The sequence below is a fragment of the Manduca sexta genome, chromosome 1, assembly GCF_014839805.1.
Source record: "Manduca sexta isolate Smith_Timp_Sample1 chromosome 1, JHU_Msex_v1.0, whole genome shotgun sequence".
Taxonomy (NCBI): domain Eukaryota; kingdom Metazoa; phylum Arthropoda; class Insecta; order Lepidoptera; family Sphingidae; genus Manduca; species Manduca sexta.
The window spans coordinates 754,783-771,818 of NC_051115.1; the positions used below are offsets into that span (position 1 = coordinate 754,783).

Consider the following 17,036-nt stretch of genomic DNA (forward strand, 5'->3'; position numbering starts at 1 on the left):
GATTAATAGTAGCAGCTCAATAGTTGTAAAAAACGGATATGACCGCGCTGAGTTACTGGGTTCCAATAACGCCAAAAATAATTGACTGAGTTTTTCCATCATAAAAATTACTTAGTCGCGGCTCGGAGTCAGGAAGTTGGCGGTGTGATACCCCCGTGCCTCGACACGTAAAGCCGTTGGTCCTGCACCTGATCTTTCATGTCGGATTGTCTCATCGGACTATGAGAAGGAACAGAGAGTACTGTGTATTGCACACACTTGTGCACTATAATATCTCCTGCGTGATCTACATTGAGATTGGCAGCATCGAATTTCGGCTAGAATGGTATCAATCAATCAAGATATCAATTTATTGGTGGTAGGTCCCTCATATGTGAGAGTCCGCCTGGGTAGGTACAACCGCAATGTCTATCTCTGTCAAGCAGTGTGTAGTTACTGTTGAGTTCCGGTTAGAACATTATAGCCAGTGTAACTACTGGACATAATAATTAACATCTCATGTCTCAGGCGAGCGCAGTGGAATACCAATCACTTTGTAATTCAAGGTGTTGGTGTTTCTACTGTTTATCGGTCGTATCGCTTACCATCAAGCGAACGGCAAACTCGTCTCCATTCAAAGCAATAAAAAATAGCAATATCCGTATGAGTGGATCCGTGCTTCAACATAACTAATAATCTGATATATACCATTGACGTATATTCTATGGACACGAACGTTCATATAAACTATTTGTTCAAAATCTGAACTGAAATGACAACCAAAACGTCACTGTTATAACCTATTTATTTACTTGAATAACAATTTTGCTTATTTTTATATCCAGGTTTAAAGTTAGACTCGAGTTGTTATATCATGAGCGCACACGTACACAACCACAAGCTGTCAATATAGACCATACTAACGTTTGAATGGATTACAGTTCAGTTGAACACTGAATGTTCGGTACGCCAAATCTAGTACGTAGTATATCGATATATACTGTAAGCAAGACCATACCGACCTTGTGTTGCTCTCAAGGCGTCTCAATAACACACCGCACACGGTTATTTGCGACACGCGAACGCCGCATAATTGCGCACGTGTGCGGCGCGCCTAATTGCCGGTCTCTTGTCACGTGGAGGTGGGACGGTTTGATGTGGTACTCATGTGACAGTTTTGTTAGTTTTTTATTGTTATAGTAAGCAATGGTGGCGTAGGGTGAGATTGAAAAGGTAACCATAAGCAAAAAAATTGCCTTCGTTAATATAATAATATCAGCCCTGTATACTGTCCCACTGCAAGGGCTTCTACTACTAAGATATTAGGCCTTCGTCCACCACGCTGTAGTGCGGACAGACTGCACACTTAAAATTCCTATAGAGAACATCTCAATAGGTTTCCTCAAGATGTTTTCCTTCACCGTTAAAGCAAGCAATAATTCACAAATACACACATAACTTTAGAAAAACACGTTGGTTAATACCGCGAATTTAACAGAAAACAAAAGTAAATAAACCTAAAAGGGAAGACGGCGAGAATCGAGTTGTATGGATGCTTCGCCACTGGTAGGTTTGCTATGGAGGGAACTGGACAATTAATATTTCCAACTCCTCCCTATCTATTTGATTATCGTTGCGGGATTATGACATTAGTGTTCCCTGAGACTCGGCGAGCTTCACCGCTCGGTGTCATACAATGTCACTGCTGATCCTTACAGGAGTTGTAGTGGCGGGTGTGAGGGCGGGAAAGTCTCTAGTAAAAGGGGAAAACAGTCAGCCTGATGGTAAACAGCATTCGCCCATGATCTTTGCAATGCCAGAAGTACAGCCAAGCCGTTGCCTACCGGCATACAAAATTTGTTCCCTTTAAGAGCTTCCGTTGCGTGCGATGCGTAAACAGCTAAAGTTTGCAATACATGGAATTGTTTCTCTTAATAAGTTTTAAAAAATATAAAACAAAGTCCCCGCCGCATCTGTCTGCCTGAACGCGATAAAATCAACAAGTACCCAACAGATTTCTATGAAATTTAATAAATAATAATATCAGCCCTGTATTATATACTGTCCCACTGCACGGGCCTCCTCTACTACTGAGAGGGAATAGGCCTTAGTCCACTACGCTGGCCTAGTGCGGATTGGTAGACTTCACACACCCTCGAAAATTCCTAATAGAGACTTTCTCAGGTATGCAGGTTTCCTCACGATGTTTTCCTTCACCGTTAGATGAAATTTGGTATGGAGATAGTTTGAGACCCTGGGAAGGAACTAGCTACCTATTGAAAGCGGCCCGCATCCAGCGATCTCCTGCAACTTCCTGAGGTCATCCACCAACATACGAACTTTGAATTGTACCACTCCAGTAGGGGACCGGACTCATTTTTGTTCTTTATTATTATCAAATATTTACGTTATATAAATTATAACACAGAAAGAATTATTAAAATCCGGTAAAAAAATGAACAAGTTATGTCTTTAAATTTCGGTAGAAGGGGTAAGTAACAAGAAACAGAAAAGAGGCGCAATACCCACGTGTGACGTCATCGGGCATTGTGACGCGTGCGAAAGAAAGAGATGAAGCGATATCCCCACTTCTGCACATAGTAATATTTGAAATATGAATTACTGGCTCATTTTTTAACCAATTTTAATGCAGTTTTCTTAGGAGTGCTTCTTTTTCGTATTATTAACCATTACATATAGAATAATGTACAAAATCAAACACAGGACGGTCCCCTATTCTAAAGTGCTTCATGTGGGCCGACTGCCCCCGGCTTGCCACCTTATGGGGCCAATAGCCCCCTTACGTTCAAATAGCTTACTTTCACCGCAGTAACGGGGTTTTCGAGTTGCCCTATAAATACGAGTGGTCGAGTCGTTAGTACACATAATAGCATTTTTAAACCAACGTGCGAGAATGAATATGTCCAACTCTCTATTTGACTTTTGCTCGCGGCTTTACGTGAGTTTTCCTGGATGTCTTGCTATGTTTTCTAGGGTAGAAATTAGTATCTAATGGTGAAGGTTGAAGTCTGAAACCCGACATAATATAGGTACTAATGCATGAATGCGGTCTACAAATCTAATGATAATTAGATTCTATATTAATTACGAAACAGAATCGGATTATATGGACCCTTTCCCACTAGTAGATAAAATTATATTTCAACTAGCGACCCGCCCCGGCTTCGCACGGGTGCAATATTTCTCCACTATTTAATGGATGTTATTATACATATAAACCTTCCTCTTGAATCACTCTATCTATTAAAAAAAACCGCATCAAAATCCGTTGCGTAGTTTTAAAGATTTAAGCATACATAGGGACAGAGAAAGCGACTTGGTTTTATACTATGTAGTGATATGCAAATAAAATTTGTTTAACTATAACAATATCTTTAAAAATTTAATCTCACAATTTCAAATTCGAATTTGGAACGTTAACTTTTTAAACAGCCACCGTTGTTCACGTGCCGGTACTTAAACATATAAAACAAACAACGTTGACAAACACCATAGACAACCACGGAGCATAGACAAGAGTGTTTACACTCGTACTGGCCATCGCGTTTCACCGCAATGTTTGTCTATTAAAACGGTTTTAGTTTTTTTTTAAATATCGTAATTTGGGTGAGGAGGCCTTCAGAGGTTCTTGCAGATTAAGTTGTTCTTTTTCTTATTAAACCATAGATATAAGAATATTTGTAATTTACATAAAACAATATTTATATATAAACTTTTGCAAAAAACGTATTTTTTATTTTTATTAAATGTAGGTGATCTCTTATGCCTATTTAGGTATTCTTGTCACTTATTTTTTTTATTTATTTATTTTGCGAGTAACTCATGACTCAACATTGTTAGTAGGTACACAAGAAAACTTATACTATGTTAGTGATAATCAAAGCTTTAAAAATGAGGAATGACACTCCGATCCATGAGAGATAGCGCAACAGTGAAATTTGGAGAAATATACGTTTTAATTCTCGATGCAAGTACTAGTGGAGTGTTTTAAGCATGAGAGACAATAGACGTCACACGTTAAGAAGGGACTGGGGGAAGAAGTGTGAGGTTATGTGACTAGGGGGCGGAGTTATAAGTTTCATGACGTCACATAGCAAAAGCAAAAATCGCAAAACTAGTTGTAAATAAAACAATAAAATTAGGGTCAAGGGGCCCTATGCCGTCTGTAGGGGCGAAACTGTCTTTCAGGGCACTATTTCTACTACAGAACCGTATCCGTCTTTTTTTATTTGCTTCTATTCGAAGGGACAGCTTCGATAGCTATACAGCTATACTTATTTATACAGGTAAGAGTCAAAAGATCCTTTATTTATCTATAGGGCTATGAAAGTTATCTTTCTGACACTTAACATCTTATGTCAGTGCGCAAGCGCAGTTGTCACGCAGTGCTTTGTAATTCAGTTTTGAGTGTTCTTATTAGAGCAGTCGTGATGTTTAGCAGCAAGCTTGCTCCTTTCCTGATTCAGATGTAAAATATCTCCCGTCATGAGACAGATAGAAGTTTGACAAAGTGTAGGTCCATTAGTGGTGCCACTATATATTTTTTCTAAGATAATTAAAAACCTTTGTATAATTATTTTAAATATATCTCGTCCCTTAATTTTACAATGAGTTGACATATACGTAAGCCGGAAGCAGCTTGTTACGGCGCAAACTGATCATTTACTTTCATAGTTCCGGTAAAGCGTAAATTATTTTATTACAAATTATTTACTTTAACAACTTATTACATTCGCGTGAAACCTCCTCGGCTACCGCATTCGATTTTTGAAATTTCTAATAGCCATGACTGGCTGGAAACGATGATGATATTCAAAAATCGAACGCCGTGTGGAGTTGTCGCTTTCGAAGTTTGGCGCGAAATCCATCGCAAATATGTCGACTTTCATATCTTTTGTTTGTTAACGTTGTAAAGGAATTAACGGTTTGGGAATGTTTTTTATTCGAAATATTTCGTGTAGTAATATATTATGGATGAGGAATTTTGCTTATGATACTCGGATGTAACGAAATTCAATATTAGTTTAGAAACATTCTATTTTAATAATTAAATATAAATTCCAAAGACATTAAACAGTAAGTTATAGAGCGGACATCAGAGCCAAATGTTTGCTCCAAAAGTAATCACCAATTGGCAATAAGTCGTTTTATTTTTATTTTATTTAATAAGACACACCAACAACATATACGTATACATTCTACACTGATAAACACTTATTTAATACAATAAGGACTTATTTGAAATGTCCGTGTAATAAGATGTCACAGCGTCCTTAGATATTAATGCAAATGTAACATATTTATAGCAAACATGCTAATATGTGTATTAAAAAAGTGCATATCACGATATGAAGTATTTTGCATTGATGTTTTGCTATTTCACAGTAAGTAACCATCACATAAACGCAAAATTTTTGTATGATAATCTTCCCAATGTTCGCTCTATATAATCTAAGAACTCTTTGATAGATTTAGATATTTCATATTTTCCGAATATTTATCACATCTCTATATCCAAGAGACGGTACACAGAGGTGCATCTAATGCGCGACGAAGCTTCGTCGAGCGTCATATCCCGACATGTGATTTATGCGCATGCGCAACTTGTAATAGGACTGATTACCTATTCAGTTAGTTCGCATAACTATATTGTTATGTTTGAGGGATACATATAAAATAATCAATGGGCTAACAGTATTTTAAAAACCTGTTTTACATTATGTTATAATGTACTAGCTTTTGCTCAAGGCTTTAGCCGCGTGAAGGAGTTTTCCTGGATAAAAGTCCCGCTATATATTTTCCCGGGATAGAAAGTAGCCTATAACCTTCCCAGGGTCTTAAACTATCTCCATACCAAATTTCATAAAAATCCGTTCAGTAGATTTTGAGAAAATCGATAACATACAGACAGAAAAGGGGACTTTATTTTATAATATAGACGTTGTATGAGGTGCATTCTTAATAACATTATAAAACACATTAGATATCATTTTTTTTATATGTAAATATATATATATTTTTTAATATAAAATGAGGATAAAAAGAAGCGGAATAATAATATTACGTCAAAGATAATTAACAACCATTTTGTGAATATACATAATACTTATAACTTCTAAATATTAAACTAACGCCATCTATTATTATTTACCAACAAGTTTCCAACTAGCGCCTCTAGCGGCGAGTAGCGGTACCAATTTCCGAACGACGTAACCTTGTCGCGACGTACAATTTGTTTAATTACTTTTTTATTTTATTGCAGTCGTTAATGCGATCGATGTCGGTGGAGCAGCGGTGGCAGGACCTGGCTTCGCTGCTGACGATACCACCACCGCCGGAGCAGTACCAGCATTATCACCATCACCATCAGCATCCGCATAACATCAGGTAATTGTTATCCTAAGCTAGTAAAAGCAAAAGGAATTATATAGTCCTGTTGGATAGGAAAAGTACCATGGTCTTGTACGGTTGTTTTCAGTGCGCTGAATTATATTTTTAAAGCCCAAATTGTTAGGCGATTATTATAAACGCAATATATAAATAGAAAACATAAGCACCGTCACTAATGACGTTTTGACAAAAAGAAACGTCACTAGCTTTCTTCTCTCTCTGTCTGTGCCCATGGCTCGCAATATATATCTCTGTTCATCCTGGAATCCTTCTTCCTTTTATTTATAAACCATCACAAATGATATCTAAGTTTACTTTTTAATCCCTATTTCTTTCCCATCCAAGTCTTGATATGATGCTTCTGGCGTTGGCTTCGGCGATAAAGATCGCTAACATCGTTTCTTTATTTTCCAGTCTAAGCTCTAGCTAGAAAGAGATGTCGTTCACTAGCAAAAAAAAAAAAACCAAAAAAAAAACGAGTATTTAGATACACATAGTCAAATTTCGCTTTTTGTATAATGTTAGGTTTGTTAACTCTAAAAATCTGTTTTCTGCGTCATTATTTTGTCGATGTTTTACATTTCGCTAGCTATTTACAGTATAATGACAATATTTTGTATATTTGTTCCAGCGCTCACGGCGCGGCGGGCGGATACCCCCCGAACTACCACGCGCCGCACGCCCCGGTGCCTCCCGTGACCGAGAAACATCCTGATGCTTACGGTGAGGGAATATTAAACATTAAAAAATATTAGCTTTATTCACCACGTAGGCGGACATAGTTGCATTTATAAGTCAAGGTACATGAGAATATTTAATTATTACTTAAATTAAGTCGCTTATTTACCTAGACATTTTGTATTGGACATAAATGAAAGAATACAAAGTAAACAAAAAATATTATACAAACTATAAGGTAGTGTAGCTATTTTCATAGCCTTAGCAAAGGAAATTTGAAACAAGACGTGGATTGGATCGCAGTACTCTAAGTGCTGAGAGTTTAAGCATACAGATTTTTCCGAGTTGATAATCAAACCTAGAACGTCTCTATATGTTTCGATTATACCAATGTGCTGATACCATGTCCTTGTTACAGATTAATTATTATTTAAGACTTATGCCACATTATAAGATGAATTCAAACATTCTATATAAGGAACTCGTGCGCAAAATTCTCCCTTTTAAAGCCATTGGATTATTCTTTGAATAGGAACATGGAAAAGAGTCACTGTATCTGGTGGTCAGCGATATGGGGTCCAATAGAATGTCGTCTGCTGAGTGTGACTATCTCTCGCCCGTCGACACAATGCCAGACTGTTCAGATATACACAGGCTAATCCCGGAACGCGACTCACGGTCCACCATATCGCGTTTTACATTTTGTGTAAGCGCTATCCGGACAATATAAATATCTTATCCGAGCATATTTTTTTTTTATTTATTTAACTTATACTATTATGATTTCTCAGGGGCCGCAGCTCCGATAGAAGGCGCGTATAAGGTGGAGTCGGCCCATCATCCGCAACAACACGATGGGATTTACTATCAGGTATGATATATTATTAAATCCTCGACATATACACTAAGACGGTCGCAAGGACTGTCCAAACGAATTTATAAGACGACAAATCGGGCAACCATAGATATTATTATGAGGCTGGATTTCCTAGAGAGGAATCCATGCCAGACGGTCTTGTAAAATTTAAGTTAATTCCATACAGAAATTAGTGAAAGGTGCTGACCCCACATTAAAGGAGTAACGGCAGACGAAACAATTGAATGGTGAGACGATAATGCCGTTCGCTTGGTGGTACACGACGGCCCTCAACAGTAACATTTGAACTTTAAGCATTGCTCTAAGTAAAATCATCACCTCAAAGAAAATCTATAACAATTGTCAAAACACGATATCGCTAAAGTAAAAGCCGTAGTCACAACAAACTTTACAATTTTGACAAAACTTTGATATACAAAAGAAACTAGCTTTTGGTCTTTACCCAGTGATCTGAGCTATAAGTTTCTAATAAAAACAGGCCGTTGGTCTTTACCCTGTGATAGCTATAAGTTTCTAATTCTGCCCACCCTTCCAGCAAAACTCGACGAGCGAGATGGCGCCGCCGGGCAATCAGGACGGGTTCCTGCAGTCCATACTCAACGACGAGGACTTGCAGCTCATGGACATGGCCATGAATGAAGGTGAGTGTACAAAGCATTTTAAAACGTTTATTATTGAAATATCTATCGTATTAGGCCGGCTTTTGCTTGGCGTCTCTCTCATACTGAGGTATTATAAAACAAAAACTGAATACTGTTTTTTCGCTTTCGGTGTATTTTTTAAAGACATTAAACATTATAGTTAATTAAACTAGGCATCAGGACCAAATTTGTGCTCCAAAAGTGATTACCAATTGGTAATAAGTCGCTGTCTTAGTAGGATATATTTAATATCCGCCTGGATAGCGACCGCACACAAGGTGTTAAAACCCGCCATAGTGGCTCACGTGAGCGTTCCGGGATCAGCCTGTGTATATTCCAACAGGCCGGTATTATTGTGTCGACTGGTGAGGAGTAATCATCTCTCGTCAATCGACTCCATCTCTACTCTGCGTTACCTTCTATCCTCAAGTACTAAGGGGGATTAGGCCTTAGTCCACCACGCTGTAGTGCGGATTAATAGACTTCACACACCCTCAAAATAAATTTATTGTTATATTACATGTCAACACACAATAGAATTATATAAAATTAGAAAATGTCCAGTAATATAAATTGTATTTATACATTAGATAAAATTCCAATATGCATTCCTAAGCAAGCAAGCAAATGTTAGTACTATTCTTATTCAAGATTAAGTAATGTTTTGTTAAAGTCTAGACTATTATATCCTTAAGCAAATTAATAACTATTGTTAACTTCCAAATATCATTTCGATATGTTACGTTTTACGTTGAAATACTATTTTCATGTGTTTTTATTAGTATAATTTTCCTGACGTTTCGAATTTGCAACCTTCATGATCAAGGGAGGAACTGAGGTGTACGTCGACCGAAAAACCAAAGTTATAATATCGAGATAAATCTATGCATATAAAACACAGTCCCCTTTTCTGTCTATATGTTATCGATTTTCTCAAAATCTACTGAAAGTTTTTTTTATGAAATTTGGTATGGAGATAGTTTAAGACACTGGGAAAGTTTTAGACTAAGTATCTCGGGAAAATATATAGCGATAGTTTTATCCCGGAAAACTCCTACACGCGGGTGAAGCCGCGAGCATAATCTAGTTATTAAAAAATCGCGATGATATTCGAGAAATAATTTTAGCTGAAAACCTTATTAGTTGATTACTCTGTTAACAAAGCTACATACTCTGTTAATTGAGGCTGGTATTCAAATCAACACATATACATCACGCTTTTAACCCCAAAAGTAAACAGAGGTGCGACCTGAGCACCTACTTTTCGCCTATGTTCCGTCCCATGATGTGATTTGGGAGCCTATCACCATACGTTGCCATGCCCGAACTGATCTACAATTATGTCACATGTAACATATTGTGTATAAAATGATTGTGGAGTGAAATAAACATTGAATTTGAGACTCCGGGTTAATATTAAATAGAAAAACTCAATATTACTCTCCGATCTAGGATTCAAACCCAGGAGCTCAGGGCGGTGTCCTGCCGCGCACGGTAAACAACTACGCCACTGAGACAGTCATGTAATATAGTTAAATTTGTACAAATAATATAACATAAAACCTTGTAATAGCGAGCTATCGATTTGTCACCATTTTTATACTATGAAAAGTGCGACAAAGTTTTGTCTTCACGACAATAGATGGCGTTGTTCAGAAAAACAACTTTAGTGACGAGAGGCACTCATTAAAAAGTTACTGTAATTTAGTTCTAAATTTCAAAATGTAAATAAATCTGTTAACGGAATAATATATTTTTTTTTTTTTGATAAAAAAGAGCAAGCACTCAAATCCCGGGTCGGGCAAAGTGATATTTGGGTTTTTCTGCTCAGTATCAGCCCGGAGTCTGGAATTTGTGCCCGATATGGCGATAGGCTCGCCCCCTATCACATCATGGGACGGAACATACTTGGCGAAAAGTGGGTGCCCTAGTTGCGCCTCTGCATACCCCTTCGGGGATAAAATGCGTGATGTTATGTATGTATGTACTAAAATCCATCGAAGTATAACAGTTCTTTTTTTATGAAAAGGCACGAAGGTATTAAACTAAAAAAATCTATCGGTGTTGGTACAAAGATACATGATATCGTTCAAAGTCCACACACACGGCAATATGATACCAGTTACAATCAACTACGATAACAAAATCCTAGTTGATAACGACCGTTCAGATGAATAAATGTTTATATAAATCTAGTGATAAAACACTACAATTTAACTAGTCCGCCATTTTGTTTTCTATGTCATGCGCCATTGATGCACGCACGAACGAATGTAGAAACTGGCGAAAAAATCGAGAATCAACACAAAAGGGAGTCAGTAAATAAACAATTATGCCTTGTATTTGAATTAAGAATACACTACAATCGAACTTATAAAATTTAAATTAAGAATTCTAATTTTAAATAATTGTTCTTTTTTTAGTTTGGATTGATTTTAAAATAAAAATTCCTCCTTGCTTGTTATATCTACAGATAGTAATAAATAACAGATGAGAACATGTGTATGAAGTGCAGGATTAACATATAAGGTACATAGCACACGAATGGAGTTGCGAGCAAGTTAATGTAGCAATAATTGCGTCACAAATAAAACTGAATACAATATCTTTTATATTGCGAAGCTTATACATTTTATGACATGATTGCTGTTAAAAATACACGTGTCATATTGTTGAAACGTCTAGCAATAATGGTATACATTGTGCAAAAAATCATCCATTACTAACAAATATTTTAAGGTTTCTAATTTTAGTTTTCTGACTTTTTGATTATTTTGTAGTTCAATGCGAATATGGCGTGCGTAATTGTATTTCTGTCTGAAAGTGTGATGTTGTCGCTGCGATGAATTCCGTTAGAGTAGTAGTAGTGGCATTAGGGCGTGTAAAATTAAAATCACTTTTTATTAATATTTATTTTGCTCGAAACTTACACTCTTTTATTTTACATCTACGGCTCAAATAACTTATTGTAAAGTGTTATTTCCAAGTAGATAGTACATGGTTTCATTTAGTATCGCAATGTCAAAATGACCCGGTATAATTAATGATTATAGTGACCCCGTCTGAACATGCAGAATGGCGAGGCAGTCAAGCAAGCAGCCCCCCACTGCTAAAGGCATTCCTCGCCTGCTTTAACAAATGAGTTGGCAGTTATTCAAAATACATTTGGACGTAGATACGCAAAAAGGATCCAACCCACAGTTTGGTGGAAAATGAGCCGAGTGTACCAAATTAGTTCTAATCTGTAAGGTCTATATTTTCCATTAGTAAAAACATCTTAGCCCCAATATATTAATTTTTATTAACAAAATAGAATATCAATGAGCAAAAATACGATTAAACTTCAATCTTCAATATTGCAAAAGTATCATTTTGTGGACTGGATCCTTTTTGCGTATTTACATCCAATTATTGCTAACAATAATATCTCCGTCTAACCGAGGCCTTAGTAACGTGTGCCCGTCACCTAAGCCCCGCCATGATAGAAGGCGCGTTCCAAAACCGTTATCAATTTAAACATAAAAAAAAAATTAAAAAAGGAATTCCGAATAACATCAGCTTTCTTATCTTTGTTTTATCTACATCCAAGGCCGTTAGAATCGTTCGATTTTCAAATATATCAATGACGTAATATTGCTTTAGGATTTGTGGAGGTGCGATTCGTAGGGTCTTTAATCGATTAAATTTATTCATGATTTATAAGTATATTCAGTGCTGCTTGTTGGTTGAAACAGACAACTTATCTTGAGACCTAATTGAAGTGATTTTTTCAAACGCTTCGCATACTTCAAAATCAGACCTAGTCATAGACGTCGCTAGACATATGTAGATGTATTTTTTTTTTTACTTTGAATGACGAGACGAGCTTGCCGCTCGCCTGATGGTAAGCGATACGACCGATAAACAATAGAAACAACACCTTTAATTATAAAGTATTGTTTGGTATTCCACTACGCTCATTGAGACATGAGATGTTAAGTTTTATGTCCAGTAGTTACCCTACGATGTCCTTCAAGGATCACAACAGTGACTACACACTGCTGCTTGACAGAAATAGACATTACGGTGGTACCTACAAAGGCGGGCTCTCACATATAAGAGATCTACCAGTATACTTGATAGATAAAACACATGCCTTTTATGCCCAAAGGTAGGCAGAGGCGCAACTGGCGCACCCACTTTCCGCCGTAGTTCCGTCCCATGATGTGATAGAAGAACCTAACGCCATATATGGCACAAATTCCATGATACAGAGTAGAAAAACCCAATATCTCCACCATCTTAGAAATTAAAACGATAAAAACCGTTGAAACATGTTCCAAATTTGAATTACAATCAACGGTTAGATTAGTATAGTGATTAGAATTTGTTTTTAATGTAAACATGTCGGATAAATACGTTATTTTGTTATGAAATATTTGTATTATTTCTTTTATACTTTTTTATATTCACAAGTATCTATGCAATTTACACAACATCACGCATTTATCCCCGAAGGGGTATGCAGAGGCGCAACTAGGGCTCCCACTTTTCGCCAAGTATGTTCCGTCCCATGATAGGGGGCGAGCCTATCGCCATATCGGGCACAAATTCCAGACTCCGGGCTGATACTGAGCAGAAAAACCCAAATATCACTTTGCCCGACCCGGGATTCGAACCCAGGACCTCAGAGCGCTGTTGTACCGGACATGCAATACAACTACGCCACCGAGGCAGTCTGCAATTTATTTATTTGTTTTTATGTAAATGTGTCTCATAAATACGTTTTTTTTGTTATGATATTTTTATTATGCTTTTTTTTTATTTAATTCAAACAGTGTGCGTACCGTGAAATATTCGGAGAGGGAGCCCAACACATAAATTTTATTTTATTTATTTTGGGGTATTCGGGGAGCTTACGGCTAATTTTATAAAATAAGTTGTAACTTAAATAACTATATGCCAATTACAAGCTTCCACATGCAGAAGAAAAAAAAAATAATAACAATAATAACCATTACAATCTAAATTAAGTGTAATTAGTTACATATGCAATTCAATTTGGACAATAGGCTTGGCTCAGTATATAATTTGCTTTTTAGTTTGTTAGTGCTACCAAAAAACAAATCAATGTCATTACTATGATTCAATTCCTTAAATAAACATAAAACTCTTGGCAAGTAGCTATTGGAGCGATAAACACTGTGGCAGAATGGAACGTGGAGTAGACTGCAGAAATATAGGTACTAATGTATGTATACGGCCTGCAAATCGTTCTAATGACAGATTCTACATAAAGAGAAGCAGTAGGAATCGGGTATTGATCCTTCGCCACTACAGTAAGCCTACTTGAAAATGGTGCAATTGAGCGAGCTATCCTCACTGCCTCAGACGCGAGCAAACTACCCCCGAACAATGCCTTCGGAGGGGGACTTAGGTATCAAATAGGAGAGAAGGGGGATTACGTATCAAATAGAGGACCCCTCCTCCCCCCCCCCATTTGCGATAACAACACCACGACTTTTCTTGTGAAATATATAAAAATCTTGAGTAATCATTTGGAAAAAAATATAAGCGGCGATAGCCTAGTTGGGTGTGGAACGGATTGCAAAGATGAATGTCCGCAGGTTCAAATCACAAGGGCACACACCTCTGACTTTACTAAAATCATGTGTGTATTCTATGTGAATTTATCGTTCGCTATAACGGTGAAGGAAAACATCGTGAGGAAACATGCACATCTGAGAAATTGTCTACAGGAATTTCGAAGATGTGTGAAGTCTACCAATCCGCACTAGGCCAGCGTGGTGGACTAAGGGCTAATCCCTCTCAGTAGTAGAGGAGGCCCGTGCAGTGGGACAGTATATATAGGGCTGATACAACTACTACATACTTATACTACTATTTGGAAAAAATACACAGTGCCTCCGATCACGCGTTCTCGACATGACGTTATCAAAACTTCCATGATAAAGTTTTGTGTCATCGTTAAAACATTATTGCCGCCTTAACTGAGCACATACGGTTATCATGTGTGCGTTGTAACGCCGCAGTTATAGCCTAACGCCGTAACAACGACGTTACATACCGTTTTGATTGTATCGTTATATCGCGCGGTTTCGGCGATGATTTTAAATTAAATTACATTTATATGTTCCAATTTATTACAATTACATTTATTACAATAACATTTATTTGTTGCAATTACATTTATTCGTTGCAATTTAATTTATTTGTTACAATTTCATTTATTTGTTATAATTTCATTTGTTTATTACAATAACATTTATTTAATGCAAACGACATTTATTTATTACAATTACATTTACATACATTATTACACTTACATCTATATCCATTTTTTACATTACATATATAATTTACCTACAAATACTTTATAATAATTTATATTTTTTTATATGGGACTGCATACTATATACTGTTGAAAAAATATATATTAAGCAAAAATACTATATTTTCAACACCTCAATCTAATAAACAAAATCCTTAAATTTAAAAATATATGACCGCTCCTTTACTTTTGGTGATGGAATAGCGTGTATCTGAACTTTTATAGAAATAAATCAGTAACAAATACTTATATGTTATTTTTTCTGTAAAATACTATAATGTTTTGAAGCGTGCTTTACTTTTGATAACATATTTCAAAATACAATTCCCAGAAAATTTTGGCAACCGTACTTCCCCATGCCCGACAAAAAAAGTTAAAATGACAAACAAAAGTACAAATAACTTTACCTTACCGCACCATTATCATTAAAGTTTGTAATAATACAAAATCTTTACAAATAATGTTGTTTGCACGTAAAGTAGTTACAACCAAAATAAACTATTGCGCGGTTTCAGAGATTACTTGAAGGTTCTTAAAGTGGAATATTTTCTCGGCGTTCTTTTGCCGGAATGGTATGCCAAATTTTCCGGAATTAATTCCGTTTTCCGGGATTAAAATGGTCTGTGTGGTAAGCCGAGAGATGGACAGTAAGTCGGCCAAATTTCGTCCAAATCCGTCCAGCGGTTTTAGAGTTTGGTTAGAAAAGTGTTCTTTTGCCGGAATGTAAGTCTAAATTTACCGGAATAAATTCCGTTTTCCGGGATTGCAATCGTCTGTGTGGTAATCTGGGAGATGGACAGTAAGTCGGCCAAATTTCGTCCAAATCCGTCCAGCGATTTTAGAGTTTGGTTAGAATAGTCTTCAAGTTGTATACTAATATTAATGATTGACGATTAGGCAGTTAGTTCTTTATGGAAGCCATTAACTATGTTGTAAAAAGTGTAAGCTGTGAAAAAGGTTCATATTAACAACATTACCAGTCTTACTTATAAACTTGTTTATCTCGTGGGTCCTCTCAATGTTTGCCGGCAATCATGACAGCTACATTGACATTTACGTGTGTCACGGGAATATAACCTTATATACTACATAATAAGGTTATTTTTCCGTGACACGCGTAATGTCATGTAGCTGTCAGGTTTGCCGGCAAACCAGAGAGGACTCAGGAGTGCGTTAAGAATTCCTTAAATAGCTGTCAAAAACATCACCGGTTCCTAGTTTAAACCTTAAGAGGCAAGATGGCGGCTTGACTTACAGCTGATCGAGTTTTGTGTTTTAACTAAGCATAACTTTGCGAAATTTTTATAAGTAAGACTGAACAGTATAGTTATATTAAACAGTAAGTTATAGATTGGAAATCAGGCCCTATTTTGTGCTCTAAAAGTTATGACCAATTGTGAATAAGTTGTCTTATTTGAAATGTCCGTCAAGATTCCACAGCGTCCTTAGATAATAATACAAAAATAACATATCACTACATAGTATAAAACAAAGTCGCTTTCTCTGTCCCTATGTATGCTTAAATCTTTAAAACTAAGCAACGGATTTTGATGCGGTTTTTTTAATAGATAGAGTGATTCAAGAGGAAGGTTTATATGTATAATAATAACATCCATTAAATAGTCAGCATTGCACCCGTGCGAAGCCGGGGCGGGTCGCTAGTTTACACAAAATATGATAATGTTTTTAAAAACGTGCTAATCACGCTATGGAAATGTATAAAGTATTTTACATTGGTGTGCTGTCGAGGGGTCATCATCTCTCGTCAGTCGACATTCTATTACCAATACATGTACCATCAGGTGCAGTAGCTCTTTGGCGTGCCTGTAAAAAAGCTCTTAATTTTTTACGAGCCGCCTGCCTGCCATCAGTTCTGTAGCGTACGCTATAACGAGCATATCTCATTAGAAGTCTCAGAAAAGTCCTAGACAATGTGGACCCGGGCCACACGAATATAATAACATCAGGCCTGTATATACTGTCCTACTGCACGCGCCTCTACTACTGAGAGATTAGCCCTTAGTCCACCACGCTGTAGTGCGGGCAGACTTCTCACACCCTCAAAATTCCTATAGAGAACTCAGGTATGCATGTTTCGCGATGTTTTCCTTCACCGTTA

The 17,036-nt window shown here is 36.8% G+C and overlaps 1 protein-coding gene across 6 annotated transcripts in view; it reads left to right on the forward strand.

The window, feature by feature from the left end:
- Positions 1-17,036, forward strand: part of LOC115452605 (segmentation protein cap'n'collar) — a 160,643-nt gene that overhangs the window by 116,348 nt on the left and 27,259 nt on the right. For all 6 annotated transcript variants that reach the window (XM_037441895.1, XM_037441861.1, XM_037441710.1 and 3 more), the window contains 4 exons: positions 6,263-6,387; positions 7,022-7,113; positions 7,860-7,939; positions 8,481-8,586. In XM_037441895.1, the coding sequence (XP_037297792.1) occupies positions 6,263-6,387; positions 7,022-7,113; positions 7,860-7,939; positions 8,481-8,586 (403 nt within the window). The remainder of the gene's footprint in view (positions 1-6,262; positions 6,388-7,021; positions 7,114-7,859; positions 7,940-8,480; positions 8,587-17,036) is intronic.